Source organism: Gallus gallus, chromosome Z, assembly GCF_016699485.2.
Source record: "Gallus gallus isolate bGalGal1 chromosome Z, bGalGal1.mat.broiler.GRCg7b, whole genome shotgun sequence".
Taxonomy (NCBI): Eukaryota; Metazoa; Chordata; class Aves; order Galliformes; family Phasianidae; genus Gallus; species Gallus gallus.
The window spans coordinates 76,400,829-76,418,748 of record NC_052572.1 but is presented as its reverse complement, the minus strand read 5'-3'; the positions used below and the strand labels follow the sequence as shown (position 1 = coordinate 76,418,748).

The window sequence follows — 17,920 nt, the reverse complement described above, 5'->3', positions numbered from 1 at the left end:
CCACCTCGTGGCCAATGCGCGGAACTGCCGCTGTCCGCTGCTCAGTCCTGCAGGCGGCACAACGCGTGCGCGTAGGAATGCGGAAGTGGCTTCGTAACCGCTCTGTGCAGCTCATCCGCCGCTCTCTATTGTGATTAGTCCTCCAGGTCCCGGCGAGCATGCGCCCGACAACTCCAAATCGGCAGCTGTTGCTCCTAAGCGCTCCTGCCGGTTCTCGGACCGCCGGCTCAGCGATCTCCTCCTTCTAAACCAGGAGGATGCCCCTCATCTATTTCCACTAGATGTTTGATGCCCGAGCCCATCCCGGGAGCGGACCGGTTCGGCTCACAGCTGCCCCCGAGCGCCCGGCGCCATCCAAATTGCTCTCCGCCGCGGCGGACCAGCAGACGTCCCCTTCCCCCCGCAGCCCCGCGCCGTCCCCCGGCCGTTTCAAAGCGCTCTCAGCAATAGCGGAACCCGAGCGGCTCGGAGATCGGCGGTCGCGGTACGGGCGTGAAGCGGCCCCGGCACCGCAGCATCCCAGGACCCGCCGGGCTCGGCACCGCGCTGCGCATGCAGCACCGCGCACACAGCCCCGCGGCGCACGCGCACTGCCGCTCGGAGGACTGAGCGTGACGGAGATCGGCGGATGCGCCGCGCAGAGCGACGGCGACGTCCGCGCAGCGCTTCGGCGCGCGTCCCGCTGCCTGCGGCACCGAACGTACGCGGCCGCCATTCCGCCGATCGGCCACGCGGGGGCGCCAGAGACCGCGGAAACGACGACTCCGAGCGGATCGACGTTGACCCGCACCGCCTCGTCCCGTGATGTTTTCCAAAGCATGAATCTTGTCCACACACAGTGCTTCTGTAAATGTTGGTATGGGTAAGTCTTGCAGTTCTTCTTTGCTCCGATGCAGGTGCTGCTATTAGCAAGGATTTTGTGCTTTGTTGTAGGTGGAAAATGTTCAGGAATGCGTTAACTGTTGGCTTGTCGTGGTTTTAGTTGTCTGAGTGTGTTCTTTTTTAGGATGGCATCGTTGCAGGATGTGCCCCGTGCCCACCAGAGGGAGTATGAGAAACACGTGGAGAGCATTGACAGTTCAAAGATAACTGCCCAGGAATGAGAGAAGCCTTCAGATGCTGCTATGAATTACAGGTTCTACAGGGGCATGAGAACATACGTAGAGAACTTAGTAAACTGTTTCAATGAAAAAGTACGTGTGTTTTCCTTCCCTTCGCTGCCACCCATTTCTTTAAGATGATGAACCTGCATTCTCTCAAGGCAAAAATGAGATTTCTTATTTGGAATTGATGATGAGAGATGACCAGTTATGAATCAATTCTATCAGAAACTTGAGTGTCACAGGAAACAAAGGAGGAATAGACCACCCCTCACAGTAACCTAAAATGATTAAGGTAGGATATGTGCGCTGGCTTGAGCTGTGGGCTCACCTGGGTTGTGATGGAGAAAAACAGAATGTTATTGGAAGAAGTTTTCTTCAGGTGTAGTAACCAGGGTGTCCTAAAGCTGAATGGGAGGTGGGACTTGCATTCAGTTTTGGGATCTCAAAATGTATTTGCTTTGCAACATGTGACTAGTAATAAGGATCTTACAGTAGGTTTGAGTTGGTATTTAGCTGGGTTGCGTGAGGACTTGTCTATGTTATCTGCTGTGTTGCTTTCCTTAACTGCAAACCTTAACTATTAAAAATAGAAAATAAAAATAAAAGATGGAAGGTTGGAAGATGCTGCACAGAGTTTGGCCTCGATGAAGGTCTACTGACTACTGTCAGTTGTGCTGCAGCCTGACGTGTTTTTTTATGTAACTGTACATAACTGTACGAGGTTTCGTTGAGATGTTTCCTGTGATGGCGAGGTGTTCAAAGGCAGATTGAAGCAAACTAATTCTACCAATAGTGTCCCGCTGAACGCTTTTTGGTAGGGTCTTAGGTAGTCCTGTAATAGGCAATTGGCATTCAGTTAGTGGCTTTCAGTCTTAAACAGCCTGAAAAAACTCTAGTGAGCAGGCTCTGTTGTCAGTGGGCATACTGTACTAGATGTCCTAGTTGAAACCCTTACCGAAGTAGGACGCGTAGTATCACTTCTCCGTGGTAGAATGGTGAATATAGCATGACCAAATGCTCGGTCAGTTTTGAATTACTGATCTCAGTGGCTGTCTATCAGTACTTGAAAAGAGAAACTGAGTTAGTTTTCCAGTAGATATTAGGTTGTTTGGGACGCAGGCACTGTAGAACAGGAGGACAAGGAAGGATTGACTGATAACTGGCAGCAGCTTGAGAAGAGTGAGCTCGGGGATGTAGCCCTTTCTGGTTCTAACTGGTGTGCAGGTGGGGTGGGTGCAAAGCATGCAGACTCTGAGTGTGTGTGCACTCTGGGAAGCACAGCTGGAAGTGTCACCAAGAAGGGGAGAGAGACAGCCACAGCTGTCCTACAGTTCACTGATAATACTGACTGTGCTTTACACTGGACACTGTGAATTTTTCATCAGGAGGTTTTATTTACTTTGGTTAGTCTCCAAATGAAGAGCAGAAGCAGAGTCAGTGTTCTGCATTCACCTCTTTGTCTTGTTCCTGTCTTCTGGTAGCTGGGAATGGCAAACCAAGTAATGATGGATTGGAGAGTGATGAAAAGATGAAGCTTCTGATAATGTGTGAGCATCGAAGGTACGTATAATTACATCTAACTGTAGTAAGTGTGCATCTGCTTCCTGTTACTTACACAGGGATGAAGGTAAATCCTTGCGGTTACTAAGCGAGATGATACACACACGTGCAAAAATGCCTTTCCTTTCCAAAGCTCAAGGTACATGGAAACCATCTGTTTGTTAATGGGGGGTTTTCTTCATGCTGATTGGAATCTGAATGTTCATAGGTGCATCAGAACATCTAACCTACCCTCTGTTATCAGCGTAGGCCAGGTGCTACATTTTGAACGTCGGGGTCTGCTGCTGACCTTAAGTTACTGGGAGCTCTGAAACCGTTCCAGTTGCATTGGTGCCTTGACTCATCACCGTTTAGGCACAGGTAAGGACTTAAGAGTTTTATTGGTTGAAAAATGACGTAATAAAACTTTGCTTGAAGCAAACTGTTAACCTTTAACGTTAAGTAATGCCAATAATTACATACAAGAGGTATGGTATGCAAATAATACATATAAATATAATTTTCTTGTTGATTTTGCCTGCTCTTACGGTATGTGGTGCCAGGACTAACGTTTTTTAGCCCCAGTGAGACTTGGATGCAGTCACAGTTTCCATGCAAGTTGTTGCATAAGCTACATAGAACTGAGATGACGGACTGTTGAGAGCGCAGTAGTTTCTTACAGACTACCTCTGGCAGGGATAGTATGGAGTACCATGTTAGATGTTTGGTGTTTCAGGTGGGGGGAGTTCCTAGTATGAATGTGGTGAAGTGAAGGTCGTTAGAGATGCTTTTAATGTCCTTTGGCAGCTCACAAAGTACCTTACTGTTACAGTCTGTGTCTCTAGGGTTGCATACTTACTTCTGCTTCCTCACCGTGTTTCCTTAGGCTATTGCTCTCACCGGGGGTTCTTAGTATATCACTGAGCTTTCTTTTACGTACGTACGTGGTGAATAACTCACCTGAGTTCATTACAGAATGCAGGACTTGCAGGCGGCAGCTGAGAGAGCGTTCACAAACAGCTGGTCACCACGAAGGCATGCCGAGTGATGAAGAACTGGCTCTGACAGAGGTGACTGAATTCCAGAAGAGCAAAGGTTGGTCAGGATATGAGAGCAAAATTCCTCCCGTATTGAGAAGGATTTTCAAGGGAGAGTGAAGAAATACTCCTTTTGAATGTTATATCGTTTATTTTCTACAGCATAGAATTAATGCATTTAAACAATTCTGACCAATGCCTTAGGAAGAATAGATAGGACCGTAGGCTTCTTTAGTTTAATCAGTTTTTTGTCCAAAGTTGGAATGTATTTCAAATTGAGATTTGAACTGCCTTAGTGAGCAGGTCACGAGGAGCTGGGAGAGGCACGATGCGTATTTGCTGAATAACAGAAGAAGGATTTTCCTGTCTGAGCTTTTAAGAGGCATACAAAATATGAAATGTAATGGGTATTTAAATCTGTGCAGTTGTTCAAAACCGCAGAAGTCTTTTTGTGGTCTTCTGTACCTCTTTTTTCCTGAAAAAGTGCTGGTTTTAAAACCCATTTCAGTGTAAGAGGTGTGAAAGATGGAGCAGAAATGCTGTTATCATAAAGATATTTCTTCTGTTCTGTAGGTGCATGAACTGTTCAGCTTATGCCTCAATAAATTCTGTGATTGTTTCTTCTTATTCCTATTGAATATTATCCATAGATAACGTTTTAGAGGAGAGTAAGAAAATCTTTGAAGATGTCCGTGCAGATTGTTGTGACATCAGAAAAATCCTGTTGAAATTCCAGGAGTGGAAAGAGAAGTTTCCCGACTCTTACTGCGATGCTTACATCGGTTTTTGCCTGCCTAAGCTTTTAAATCCATTAGTCAGAGTTCAGTTAATAAATTGGAGTCCCCTTGAGGTAGGTGCATCACCAGACTTTATTTTTGTGAAAAATTGTGTGTGTGTGTTCGTGTGTTCTGATATCCTCTGGGCTTCTGGGTAGGCGGTGCTCCGCTACGTTTCTGGTCTGTACTGTCTTTGCAAACTTGTCTACTCTGATGTACTCATCTTTGTTAACTGGCAAGGCCTGTGGCTATTTCTGGCATCTCAAAGTATGACAGGACGGGGGCATGCTGCTTGCAGGGAAGACTTCTGTACAGGAGCTTTGCCGTGGGTTATAGAGGCATTCCAGAGCTTGAGATAAGAGTTTTAACTAGAAGGAGGACATCTTTTCCTCTTGTCAGGTTGCTTGTATATGAATCACTTGCACCTTTATTAACCCTCTGAAATCTAGCTTTACATTCAGTTTTAGCTTGCTGCTTTGGTCCATTCAGTGATTAGAATCCATGTAAAACTGTTAAATGAGAATCTTTTGGTATCATTAGGTATATTTCTGCATGGAGCTTTTTCTCTCAATCCTGACAGCTGAACAACTAACGGGAATGATCTTTCAGCAGAATTCTACAGACCTGAAAAGGATGCCCTGGTTCAGAGCTGTAGAAGGATTCAGCGATGCCAAAAAGCCGTCTGAATCAAAAAGAGATGATGATCCTGATGAAGAAGTTTTGCCTAGAGTGATTGAAAAAACTATCCTGCCAAAAATTACAGGTATATTAAGGTTGTCTTGAGAACGTTCACTGCAGCTAGGTAATGAAACCTTAAATAAGTGGTCATGTAAAATGATGTTGATAGTTACAATTACTTGTTAAGGTTACTGCAAAGGAAAGGTTTAGCTTTTTGAATGTTTGTTTCCTTGAAACTAGAGCAGATAGCCACTTGGAAATCGTGAATGAAATAATTCCTGTTTTTCAGCATTTGTCAAGAATGTGTGGGATCCTTTATCGACTTCACAGACTGAGAACCTTACACAGCTTTGTGATAACGTGTTTGAAAAACAAGTCCTGTCCAGAAGGGAATGCAGTCAAGCAAAACAGGTAAAGGCTGTTGTGGTAATGGGGAAGGAAGTTCTTGATGCAGTGTATGCACTTCACTGTAAACATTCACTGTAACATACACTTAGCCCAGTTCTGGTTTTATTCTCATGTAAATCTGGGAGTTTATCCAGCATAAAGTAGGTGAAACTAAGTTGATGTTTAGGCCCTTAGCATGAAAAGAAGTAATAGCAAACGTTTATGCAGTCGCCACACTTGACTTCAGGAAGAAGCTTTAGATAAGGTTCTGTTTGTATAGTAGCTGTGGTGCTTTGTTGTGTTTTTTTTTAATAGAACCTCATAGCTGGAAAATACATTAATCTCGTTATCCAAGAGGATTTAAAAAAAAAGAAAAAGAAAAAGATGGTTAAAGCTGAGACTTGCTCACAGGTCTTTAATGCCGTTGTAAGTGGAAGGTGAGATCCTTTTCTTGTGAGGATGTGTTAATATTTTTCCTTTTCTCTTTTTTTGGCAGGATTTGATTAACACGGTTGTCCTGAGGATGAAGCAGTCTGTAGAGGAGGATGTCTTTATCCCTCTGTATCCGAAAAGGTAAGCTGTCCCTGGGAATTTATTTTTTTACTTTTTAAAATTGTTATTTTTAGTCATAGAATCAGAGAACTGCTGAGGCTGGGAAAGACCTTAAAGACCACCAAGTCTACCTGCAACCTAACCTATATTTTTGGCCTTTGTTCTATTTTTCTGTACCTTTTCCCCAGAAGTGTGGGTGAAATATATTGTAGACATCCATGAGCAAACGGAACAAATGTGCCTTCTACTGTTTCTCTGTAGGAATAGTTACCAAACATTGATGTTTATGAACTCTTTCTGACAAGAGTAACTACGCAGTCGACTTAATGCTTTTTTGCTCCTGTAACTAAAAGCTTTCATAAATGGAAAGTTCTTAGTTTATGGGGCACAGCCCAGAGTCTGGTTTTGTGATCTTAACTTGGAGTATCTGAGGGCTTGTGTTATTTGTGGTGGTCTGCTCCCCCTTCTACTCCTGACTCCTCCTTTCTTTCCTGAAATAGTTGATATTGCTGATGCTTATTGCTGGACACTCTTAGAGAGGGGATAACTGGTAAGAGTCTGGTAGATGTGGGGTTAAGACACAGCTGGGAGAAGAGTGTTGCTAAGCCTGATGCAGCATGTTTGTCTGGTTACAAGCAGTGCTGTTTTGCTGAGAATCCATTAAACACATACTCGAGTGTTTCCACCAGCTAATTCCATTGGGTATTGCAAGGAGTTTCAGTTAACAGCTGTTTCCTTAGACCTTTATTCTGGTTGTCACTGCTGAAAGAATCCCATAGTTGTAATTCATTGGTGTTTAAGAGATGAATTGTCTGTTTGTCTTACTTTCAGGTCAAGCAAAATCCTTATTTCCTCTTCCTCTTTTTCTGACCAGCACTGTGAAAGACAAATCATCGCCATGTTCAAAATTCCAAGGCAGACGGTTTTGGTCAGCTGTTGAGGTAAAGAAAAAACACCGATCTTGTCTGTGAAAGTCATTTTAGTTAAAAGTAGACTGTCGTCTTTGAGGAAATGTATCTTCAGTCAAATCTGATTCCTGAGAGCTTAATGCATTTTAATAGGAAGGTTAGCTGTTTTCCTCAGTGAGCTATTTATGCTCACCCACCTCTGATACGTAGTCAAGAGACTTTAATTTCATCATCTGTTCCTGCTAACCTTCCATGAGATCAGTCATTGGCACTCTGTGGATAGGTCTGTTTCCTCAGTATGTGCATACAGTGCCCATGTTGCTCTTGTAGAATGGAATCCCTGCATGTGCATGTAAGCATATTAGTATAGCTTTATTCAGTCTCAAGTGCTGAGTTATGTCTGATTAAGTGCTGAATATCTGAATGCCTGTGATTCAATTCCCTCTTAGATCCGTTTCCTCTATGAGTGTATTTGGATTCGTACTAAAGATGAGGTTTAGATGCAGGAAAACACATTAACGTCCCAGTTCCCCTGCTGTGTGTGCTAACAAGGCCATGGTGACAGCTCTGCAGAGGCTTCCTGCTGCCATGTTGCACATTCCTGTAGAAAAATCAGGGAATTTGGGAATGTTGAGGACTTGCCATATTCACTCCTGGGGCAAGCTGTTGTGTAAGGGTTTGTCATGGACAGATGCAGAGAAGACAAGAGGGAGCTTAGTGCTGATACCTGGCAGACACGAAACAGACATAAGATTCTGGTATCACCCTCTGAGATTGTGTATTGTCTGATTTAAATGTCCAGTCAAATACATGTTTCTAAAAGCGAGACCAGTGGTCTTTCACTGCTGATTGAAGTTTTCTCCTTTCAGTTTGTTTTCCATCCTCACTGTCAGGGTTCTCTTTAGAAGTGGTGATGTGCAGAACAGTTGAAAATGTGTTTCCGTTGGATATCTTCTGATAGTTTGCCACTCTTTTTTTTTCCTGGAGTGAAGTCATGAATCCGTTTACCCCAGAGTAAGTAGTACTGCGGGTCATGCATTAAACTTTTTGGATCTGTTCAGCAGCTTATTAGTGTGACTTATCTGTGCTTGAGACTGCCGTTGTGCAGCCCCTATTGGTGCTGTCTTTCAAAGCAGGTAATCATCTGCAGGCTGCCTATCGGGAATGTCCTCTAAACCATGCCCAGAAATTGTATGGGAGAGTACTCACAAAGGGCTGGGCGAGAAGCAGGACAGGAACTATTTTAATGAAGAAGTACAGTTGATGAGGTTTTGATGTTTGTGCCATCATACAGTCTAACTTTCCTAGCAGCTCATGGAGTCAAAAGGAAGTGTCCTGCCAAGCCCTCCAGAGAAGTATGCAGTAGTCGTGGGCTTTGCGACTGCTTTCTGACTGGTGACTGCTAAGATCACGTACTGTGTCTGTGTGGGTGAACTACCTTGAGGTTAACAGTTACCTTGACATTAACCATTCTGTGTTGAGGGGGAAACCAGCGATGTTCTTACGCTGGGCTTAAGTCTTTTTAAATAGTCATTTCTACAGTGATAACAGGTAACTGAAGACAACTCTTGCTAACGAATAATACTGAGGTCAAGTACAAAAGAATCTTTTTGCTGCTATGGACCAAGGCTATCAACCTTACCTGTGTTGTGAGGCTGGTGGCATGTAATCTTATGTAGCATATGCAGTAGTGGTTGTTCTTTCATTCTGTCACAGATTCTCTCCAATGTTCTCTTAGAATTGGATCTCAGTTGCTGTTGATCCCTGTTTCTTGCTGAGCTTGGTGTCTTTGTACACGTGCACACCTCTGGTGTCTTTGTACATGTGTACACCTTCAGATTTGACCACTGGCTTTTCTCTGAAAAAATAAAGCACGGCTGTTTTCTCTTCTTGGGAGTTAGCAAATTGTTAACCAATTGGAAGGGTGTCATGCTCTTTCTTTCCTTGGGAGTTGTTGTGTGTATGTATGAGGGTACAGCTCATAGGCACATGTAGAATTAATCTACTTCAAAATATTATTTATGATCTGTAGTTTTTTAGTGACTAATTGGCAGTAAGCTTGGAGAGAATAAATCCTGTTTTTTGAGTACTGAGATTGGATGGACATGGTATCTTTTAAGTTTAAAAAGGAGGTTCTAACGCACCCTCAGCCATCAGATATGCATGTTCTGTTTCTCCATTACTGCAGCTGCTCTCCAAGGTTCTCCTTTGGGATGAGACTTTACAGGAAGACACAGTCTGTGGTTTGGGACTGAGCAAGCTGCTGAATCGTTACCTTCTTCTGAACCTCTTCAACACACCACCAGGGCCAGAAAACATAGAGAAGTGTAAAGAGGTGAAAGGTCTTATTTCCATGGGGACAGATGTAGTCTGAAGTGTAATTATTTAACATTTAAAGCTGTTTTTTTTGTTTGTTTCTTTGTTTTTTAATGACCTTGGTGTATAAAAGAATTTCAAAGCAAGCATTGGTTCCTAGGCTTTTAGGAATAACTGCTTAAAATGATGGTTTTGTTTTTTGAAGAGTAAACACTGCCAATAATATCTGAACTAGCCAAAAGGAGAAGTCTGCCAGAAGTGGTGTGACTTAGTTTTATTGAAAGCCCTTTTTTTTTCTTTTTTCTTTTCTTTCAGAATGCTCTCTGGGTGAACAGGTGGTTGCATGCTTCCCAGAAAGGTGGTTCCAAAATCATGGAAGTGGGTCAACTCTCCCCGAGTCAGTGAACTTCTGCCAGCATTTGGTTCAGTGAGCACGTATGCTTCACAGGAATAACCACAGGTAACAAAAAACAATATGTTCTTTGGGATGCAGCACTTCCTCATATTCTTTATGTTAGTATTTCTTTTAGGGACGTGGTTCAGTGGGCATGGTGGTGATGGGTTGACAGTTGGACTAGATGATCTTTGTGGTTTTTTCCAACCTTAATGATTCTATGATTCTTAAATTCCTCAAGTCTCATACATTTAACACTTTCAGTGATGAACTTCCAACATCTACGTACAACTAAAGATGCAATCCATAATGTAAAATGGATCGCTTTTGCAGTACTAGTTCAGGCTAGTTTGAGGCTCTAGATGTTGGGTGCAGTTAATGGTCAGTGTAGCTCAAGGCACGTTTTAGCTTTATTGATTTTTGAAGTCAGGTGTGAATGTGTTGCTATATCAATTTGTTTTTGTAATAGTGATGAAACTGAAGAAGTTGTTCTCCTGTTGGTGAAAGTCAAGGCTCTGCGTATTGCTGAAGAGCTCACTGAAGAGTGCAAACGGGAACATCTTAAATCTGTGATCAGGAAATAAGGATTTCTTTGAAGCAGCAGTTCTTTTACTGAAACAAGCCTGATGCTCACTCTAAAAAATGTGGTAACGTTTAATGAGTGGACTGCCTACGGTTGTTTTACTGTGAAATATTTTGTTTTTTTTTTTTTCCAAATGTCTTCTGATGCCATCTACTCCTAGACAGAATCACAATGGTCAGTGTGAAGTGCAGGTGTTCTGAAATATATGACGAAGCCTCACTGCTTTGTTCTTTTGGGAAGGATGACTGCAGTAAGTGCCTGTAACGTTACCACTGCTGGTGAGCAGACAACTTCACAAGCTGTTTTCAGTACCACACCAAATCACTCTGACTCGGGAGTCACTGAACTGAAACTTATTGTCCACTTAATGAGATAACTCTACCAAACTCACATTGAGTTCCTCATAGCTTTCTGACCCTGACACAGAAGCAGGAATTCTGTATGCAGTGAGAAGTCTGATCTATGAACATCTACTGATGGTAAACGGCTGTTCAGGAAGGTAAGAAGTTGCACAGGAGAACGTCTTAACTACACTTACTCTTCTCCAGAGTATGATTTGTAGTGGAGCTTTGTACTTGAGATACAGACTGGACTTTGTGCACAGACTTGGAGCTGTCACCCGCCCTCATTTATCAGACGAGCAGAACAACAACTCCAGTTACCTTCTAGTAATTGGCTCTCTAAGGACATTTACCTTTTGCTTCCCTCTAAGACCCATTAAACCTCATTTCACCGTACCCATGTTGGATTTCTAATGTTGTGTAACTTCGTATATGTGCAGTAAATATTACTGCTGCAGAATAAAAAGGATGTTTTACTGTAGAAACAGCAGTGCGTCACAAATTCTGCTAAGTTTGCTATTGCCTGCTTCTCTAAAATGTTATGTATGGGTCTTCCATTTAACTCTTGGGGGCTTTTATTCCCTATGGTTGTTCTGTTGTTTTTTATTACAGAATATGTATTTTTGTAAACTATTTTAATTGTAAATTGCATTCATCAGTGTTATAGACAACAATGACTTTTAAAATAAAAGCAAAACCATTATTTTGAAAAGTAAAGATGTTTTTGTGTTAATGAGACTTTTATTGCTTTCAAGTCTTGAACACGACAGGAATGTTATGTGAAGTATGGAAAAAAACTGTGGCACTGCTGGCGCTTCATTATCTGCAGGATTTAGGAGTTCTGTTGTAAGTAATTGTGCACTTCTACTTTCCTGAGTGCAAAGAAAATACAACTGATAGATAATCAGCTGAAGCATGTGATCTCCGTGCTTGCTTTTGTCTCCTCTGCTTCCTTATTCATGTGGAAAGTTGCTCCCAAAGAAATTAGTCTTGTGCTGCTATGAAATTGGAATAGGTTCTATCACGCTTTACCTCTGTAGAGGCTTCTTCCAGCGGCTGCAGACGTCACTTGTCATGACTGGTAAGCAGGGGAAGGCGATTTTTACTGGAGCTCAGAAGCCCCATCCCGGTTGAGTATCTTTGAGAACCTACTGTGCCACTTTGTGGTGAACCTTGCACCCATTCACACAATCTGACTGGAGTAACAGCTAATCTGGCTTCATTCTTTCAGGCTGCTTTCAAAACGTTGGTATTACTGCTTTGTTGTCAGGTTACTATTGGTGCTTTATCAGATGTCATTTCAAAAGTGCCTTTACAGGACAGCTAAGCAGCACTTACTCTCAGATTGTCCAGCTGGGCTTCTGTACATCTGCTTCCCTGCCATAGCCCCCTTCTGAACCTACTGAGTGAAGCATTTTCACATTTGGCCCCTGTCTACTGGCAAAGGCAGAAGAAACAGTTACTTGGAAGTGACAACACAATAACTGCAAACCCCTTCTATTAGCTGTGATTTAGAAGGGAAGGCAGAAGCAGGGCTGAACACACTGTAACACTGTTTTCAGGAAAGGGCAGTTTAACATTCAGACAAGAACTGCTGAAATTTCACTGTCTTTTATTTGCATACGAAACTTGAAAACTGACAATTCTTACACTGAACTCAAAGCTGTTACTTGTTCAGCTCTTCACTCGCTTCCCTCCGTATTTATTCCTCTATTTTGAAGTATCATACTCTCTCAGCATATCGAATTCCAGCCAGGGCTGCTTCCACTTCTGTGCTTCCTTCATTTTTTTCTCGGGTAGCTCAAATTTTATTCCTTTTATGTTGTATTTCGGCCTCTCCCACCGTTTTGACCATGGTTGAGGTTTCATTCTGACCTGCAGCTAGAGGGAAAGATTTTTTTTAAAAAAGAAAAAAGGTATTAAAAGGTCAGAAGGTCAGAATTCTGACTGTGAAGCAAAGCAGTGAGACAAGTGCTGCTTTAAGAGAAGAGAGCAGCCCGATCTGTCAGCAAGCTAAGGGACTACTGGACACCAGTGGGAGAAAAGGGATTTGGGGGCTGTGTGGCTGTTACGTTTGTTCATATACCTAAATAACACTGATTTATTACACCGTCCTTAAGTTGATATGCTGTTAACTCTCTTCTACGCTTCTAACTCTGTTACTTACTCAGGAAAGAAGAATAGGACAGCAGCCATTCCTCCTTTTCCCTGTAAGCTAAGTTGGATAGCATTCTTTTACCAGTCTGCCAGACCTCCTGAGATGCAGATCTTATGCTCTGGAGTTCAACTGTCTGGCAGCTCAGTTGCAGGCACACTTCCTGACACAGTACTGGCCAGAGGGCCACTACCAACAGATGATTTGCATGGGGTCACTGTGTTTCAGACAGCATGGAGACTTGGCCTCAGAGCCAGAGAATGGCTTGAACACCTCCAGGGACAACAATTCCACCACCTGCCTGGGCATTGTGAGAGGACATTTTTCCTAGTATCCAACCTGAACCTCCCCTGGCACAACTGAAGGCCATCACCTATTGTCCTCCTGCTGCTCCTTGGGAGGAGAAGCTGACTCCCACCCAGACACAACCTCCTTTCAGGTAGTGGTGCAGAGAAATGAGGTTTCCTTTGAATCTCCTCCAGACTGAACACTCCCTGCTCCTTCAGACACTCCCACAGTATTGTGCCCCAGATCCTTCACCACTCTGTTGCCCTTCTCTGGACGCGATCCAGAGCCCCAGTGCCTCTCTTGTAGTGAGGGGCCCAAAACTGAACACAGTACTGAACGTGCAGTTCCACCAGTGATGAGAACAGCAGGCAGATCGCTTCACCAGTCCTTCTGACTGCACTATTTCTGACACAGGCCAGGATGCTGCTGGCATTCTTGGCCACCTGGGCACACTGCTGGGTACGTGCAGCCAACTGTTGACCAATACCCCCAGTGTGCAACGTATCACATCGTCACTCTCCTCTCAGAGGCAGCACCGCCACTGTAAACACTGTGCCACTTAAAGCAGTGCAGGTGGGTTTCGGAGACATGAAAAATGCTTAGCACAAGAGGAATTCCATTTCACAAACAGAAATACGTGCACTCAGCTCCCAGCTGACCTCGAGATGTGAGGCAAAGGCAGAGGCAGGGCCCGTGTCTCTGTCACCTTCCGACACGCACTTTTCGAGTACCAATGCCTCAGAGCCCTGAGGAATCTGAGGGCGGCCCCCACCGCGGCCTACCCCTTCTACCTCCTCTCCTCTCTCTGCTTCTGCTTGTCAACAGTGAGGGGCTTTGGGGGCAGATGGAATTTTGTGGGCTCTCCATCGCCGTTCATTCGACACATCGAGGAAGAAAACCACCCGGTGAAGATAAAACACTCAGAAAAACACTGTTCTCAAATGGCACCGTTCCCCACAGCCTCGCAGCTCAAACCCCCCGCAGGCGGCCGCCATAGTGACTACGAGTACTTCCGGTCCGCCGGCGCCAGAGCGCAGGGTGGCTACGGCAAGCTCGGAGGGCCAAAACTGCCCTCAGCGCGAAGCGGAGCTGTGTGTCGCTCTACTCCTAACTCCTTCTGAGCTCTGTTCATGATCTAGGTAACCCGCGGGGATTAATGCATAAATTATTATAAACCTTTTCAGGGAAGCTCTTAGAGAAGAAGAGTGAGTTAGGACAGGTGGCAGACTAGTTTCATGTTAGAGGTTTAAGAAAACAGCATTAAGTACTGAAGGTCTCGGAGTACTTTATAGTCTCAGCTGGGTGATGTTATGCCCATGTAGCAAGAAATCTCAGATCAACATCCAAACAGGCAAGAAGGAAGAAGTGCGAGAAAAGCAGGAGTCCAATTCATGACTGAGGGACTCTGATCCTTGAAATCCTTCTGTTACTTGTGGCGGAGTACAAATATGAAGTGTGAAGATGACTCCAAATGTCTGTAGTTCTACTATGGTGATAAATTCAATAGCTCCCCATACACAAGGTACCAACTAAGTCCAATTGGATGTGCTGGTCGGAAATAAAGCACCAGGCCGTACCATATCCTCTAATGAAACATATCCTTACTGAAAAGAGAATATCAGATGAGAGAGGATTCTACATCAATTATTTGGTGCAGTCGTGAGGAGAAAGGCTTCAGGTTTGTTGTGACTCCTTCCGTAGTCTCCAAATATGTGTTTTGTACATTTTCACAAGTTGGGAAACTTTACGCCATTCTGAATTAGCAACACACCCACTCCAAACCTGTCCCGTTATGAAGCAAAGCCCCCCAGGATTTATATCTGTTTTGTAAACTGGGTGATTAAACGATGCCAAGTGTGGAAAAAACTAAAAGGCTCGTCATTTTGGAAATTCTGCACAGCTGTTGTTAAACGCTTAATATGGAGACAGGGAAGGATTTAACTTCTGAGATGCTTGATGCGGTATTGCAAAACTGTGTTATATGATGTATGATATATATATGCACCCTGTGCCTTCACCGTGATGAAAGCAAACTGTGCTTAATTCTATGAGTAACCCTATCTGTTTCCATAAGACACTCTTAGGGGAAACATCAAAACCAACAACAAAAAAGGCATGAAGATCCATGTTATGCTGGGAAGATTCGCCAATTTGTATTGGATACTCTCTCCACCCAGTTTAGACAGATTTCTGTAGGTATAAATACATATATTGTTATGAATGTACAGGGAGGCAGTGTTCCCAAGTGGATAGAGCTGTAACTGGTCTCAGGGAAATAATGAATCTTTTCTCATTTCTGGCACAGCTTTCTAGTGCGTTCAGTTCTGGGCCCCTCGCAAGAAGGGGGACCCAGAAAGCCTGAAGTGTGTCCAGGGAAGAGCAAGGAAGCTGTGAGGTTAGTTGTGAAGACCTTCTCCCACTGAGTGGTCAGATGCTGCAACGGGCTGCCCAGGGAGGTGATAGAGTTACTGTCCCTGCAGGTGTTCAAGGGACACTGGATGTTGTAGTGAGGGACGTGGCTTAGTGGGAAGGAAATGGTGGTGGTAGGTGGGTGTTTGGACTGGATGATCATGGAGGTCTTTTCCAACGTTGCTGATGCTATGATTGTAGGAAAGGCATCTGTTGGGTGAGTGCTTTGCTGGGTGAGCGTCCCCCTGCTGGAAAGCAGGCAGCTGTGGTCTTTGCAGACAGCCACATCCATGGGGATTGGAGGCTTCTGAACTGGAACCTTGTCTTTCCCGTCTCGTGCCCGCTAAGTCCTGTTGTTTGAAAGCAGCACCTTCGCGGCAACCTTGATTTCTGCAGCCTTCTCCGAGCTTTGTGCCATGAGAGCTGTGCTGCTTCTCCCTGTGATGTGAGAGCGTCTGGAAGGCCCTGCAAGAAGTCTGGGTAGGTGATGGCAGTTGCTCCTCCTTTCCCTCCCGGTGCTGGACATAGCGGGGAACGGGAGTGGGGGACATCCCAGCAGTGGGTTCCTACCTCAGCAGAACGGAAGGGCTGTTCTGATGGGTGTAGTTGAAGTGGAGTGAGTCTGAGGCTGATGAGAGAAACGAGGGGCCTGTGAAAAAAAGGAGCATGCTGCATTTTGTGGCGCAAGATGTTCTGGGAACTGCTGCTAACAGTGCCCACAGACTTGGATGAATCTTCAGTCGGGTGCAGGGACGCGTAATGCTCATCTTAGATGTCACGCTGACAGCAGCAGTAGAGAGACAAATTTAATAGGGCTGCATCCTTTTTTTTTTCCTTTTGTTTCAGTCCTAACCGTGGAAGCATGGAAGCGTTACCCAGACCAATTGAGCATTTGCCACCTGGGCTTTCTACCAATGCCATAGGCAGTGGAAGTCAGCATCGCAAGCATCCGTGAGAGCCCTGCAAAAGACTGGTGAGAGTTACCCTGGCGGCCTCCTTTGGCAACCTCAGGTCTCTGTAAGCTCTCAAGCTGTGTCGTAAGTCCTCCTGTGGTGCTGACTCAGCTCTCCCTGTCTTTGGTGTAGGAGAGCTGGTCTTGAACTCCTTCCTGTTTCCTGCCTATCATCTGCTCCCTGCTTTGCCCATGGCCCAGTGAGCCTTTTATTCCTCGCCCCCAGATTTGCACGTGTGGATGAGAGCATCTGCTTATGTACATGTGCACTTATGACAGTGCACTGCACGTCTGCTGCCATTGCTTTGCAGCCCTCGTGTGGTTGAGCACCACAGAGTCCTTTGCTTACTCCCCCCTTCCCGGTGGGATGGGGGAGAGAATTATGGGGGAAAAAAAAAGAAGGTGGAACTCATGTGTTGAGAGAAATCTCTTTCCAAAGGTAGAGAAAAGGACAGAAGTAATGGATGCACGCACACACACACACACACACACACATATATATGAAAGTATGTAAGAAGTGATGTAGAAGCAGTGGCTCAGCACCTCCCAAGCAATGGGCAAGCAGAGGAAGAGAGTGAGATGAGCTCCCACCCCCGTTAAAAAGCCTTCCACTTGATGTCATATGGTATGGAATATCCCTTTGGCCCGTTGACATCAGCTGTCGTAATTTGCTTTCCTCCAAGCTCCTTCTTGAGAGCTTTGCTGAGAACGGCCTTGGCTCTGTCCAGGTCTGCTTCTCAGAAACTATAAACATGAGAGTGTTCTCACTGTTGTAGCATCATAGCAGACACTGAAGAAAAATGGATCCCACCTGAGACTAAGACAGCCCCCCAGTGTCCGTGCAGCGAGCCGTGTGGGGCTGCAGGTCGTGCATTTCCCTGGCAGCATTGGCCAGGGGTGCTGGGGAGGTTTGCGTGCTCAGCTTGGGCATCGCGCTGCAGTGCCTGTCAACACAACATGCTTCGTGCTCTCCGAGCAGCAGAACAGCGTTTCATCAACAAGGTGCCGAAATATTTACTGGAACCAGATGCATTTGTGTCTCTGAGGCTGGGTTTACACAACGAGCTCTTCTTGACGAAGCTGTTTTGATTCCCTTTGTCCGTGTGTGAGCGGAAGTGCTTATCCCCACTTGTGTTCTGTCCCATGGTATTACTCTTGGTGGACAGAAGGAGCTGGTGGATTCAGCAGCAGTACATTCTGTTGGTTTCCTCTCTGCTGCTTCATCCCTGGAGCTCGCTGCTGCACGGAAGAGTACAGGCGTGTTTATCTCAGGGCTGCTGTAAAGGGGAGCCCGGTTGGCGTAGCAGTGAGCAGCAGCTAACGGGCTGTGCAGAGGAGGGCTTTGCAGAAGGAGCAGGAGTGCCTGCGTCCATCTGTATCCTCGGATACGTTCTGGCAGTGAGGCAGCAGCTGTGGCCACAGTTACTGAATGCAGACTGGGCCAGGAGCTGCCACGTGACGCTTCCTAGCCCGCTAGTATACCTGGCAAAGCACAGCCACCC

At 45.0% G+C, this 17,920-nt stretch overlaps 1 protein-coding gene and 2 long non-coding RNA genes across 4 annotated transcripts; all 3 read left to right on the top strand.

Moving 5' to 3' along the window:
• The first annotated feature begins 264 nt into the window (after window positions 1-264).
• On the top strand, window positions 265-2,630 carry LOC121108384. 2 transcript variants are annotated; one of them, XM_046905848.1, is made up of 2 exons: window positions 265-862; window positions 2,585-2,630. In XM_046905848.1, exons 1-2 carry the CDS (start codon window positions 282-284, stop codon window positions 2,604-2,606), a joined length of 603 nt encoding a protein of 200 aa, XP_046761804.1. In that variant the 5' UTR covers window positions 265-281; the 3' UTR covers window positions 2,607-2,630. The 2 variants fall into 2 exon arrangements, with proteins under 2 accessions (XP_046761804.1, XP_040512034.1); XM_040656100.1 differs by lacking the exon at window positions 2,585-2,630 and adding an exon at window positions 1,007-2,109.
• Window positions 2,631-3,678: 1,048 nt separating this feature from the next.
• On the top strand, window positions 3,679-5,124 carry LOC121108387. The gene is made up of 3 exons (XR_005842878.1): window positions 3,679-3,737; window positions 4,330-4,529; window positions 5,068-5,124. It is a non-coding gene; the product is annotated as an uncharacterized LOC121108387 (long non-coding RNA).
• Window positions 5,125-6,952: 1,828 nt separating this feature from the next.
• On the top strand, window positions 6,953-9,225 carry LOC121108388. Its single transcript, XR_005842879.1, has 3 exons — window positions 6,953-7,013; window positions 7,850-7,994; window positions 9,169-9,225. It is a non-coding gene; the product is annotated as an uncharacterized LOC121108388 (long non-coding RNA).
• Window positions 9,226-17,920: the final 8,695 nt, after the last annotated feature.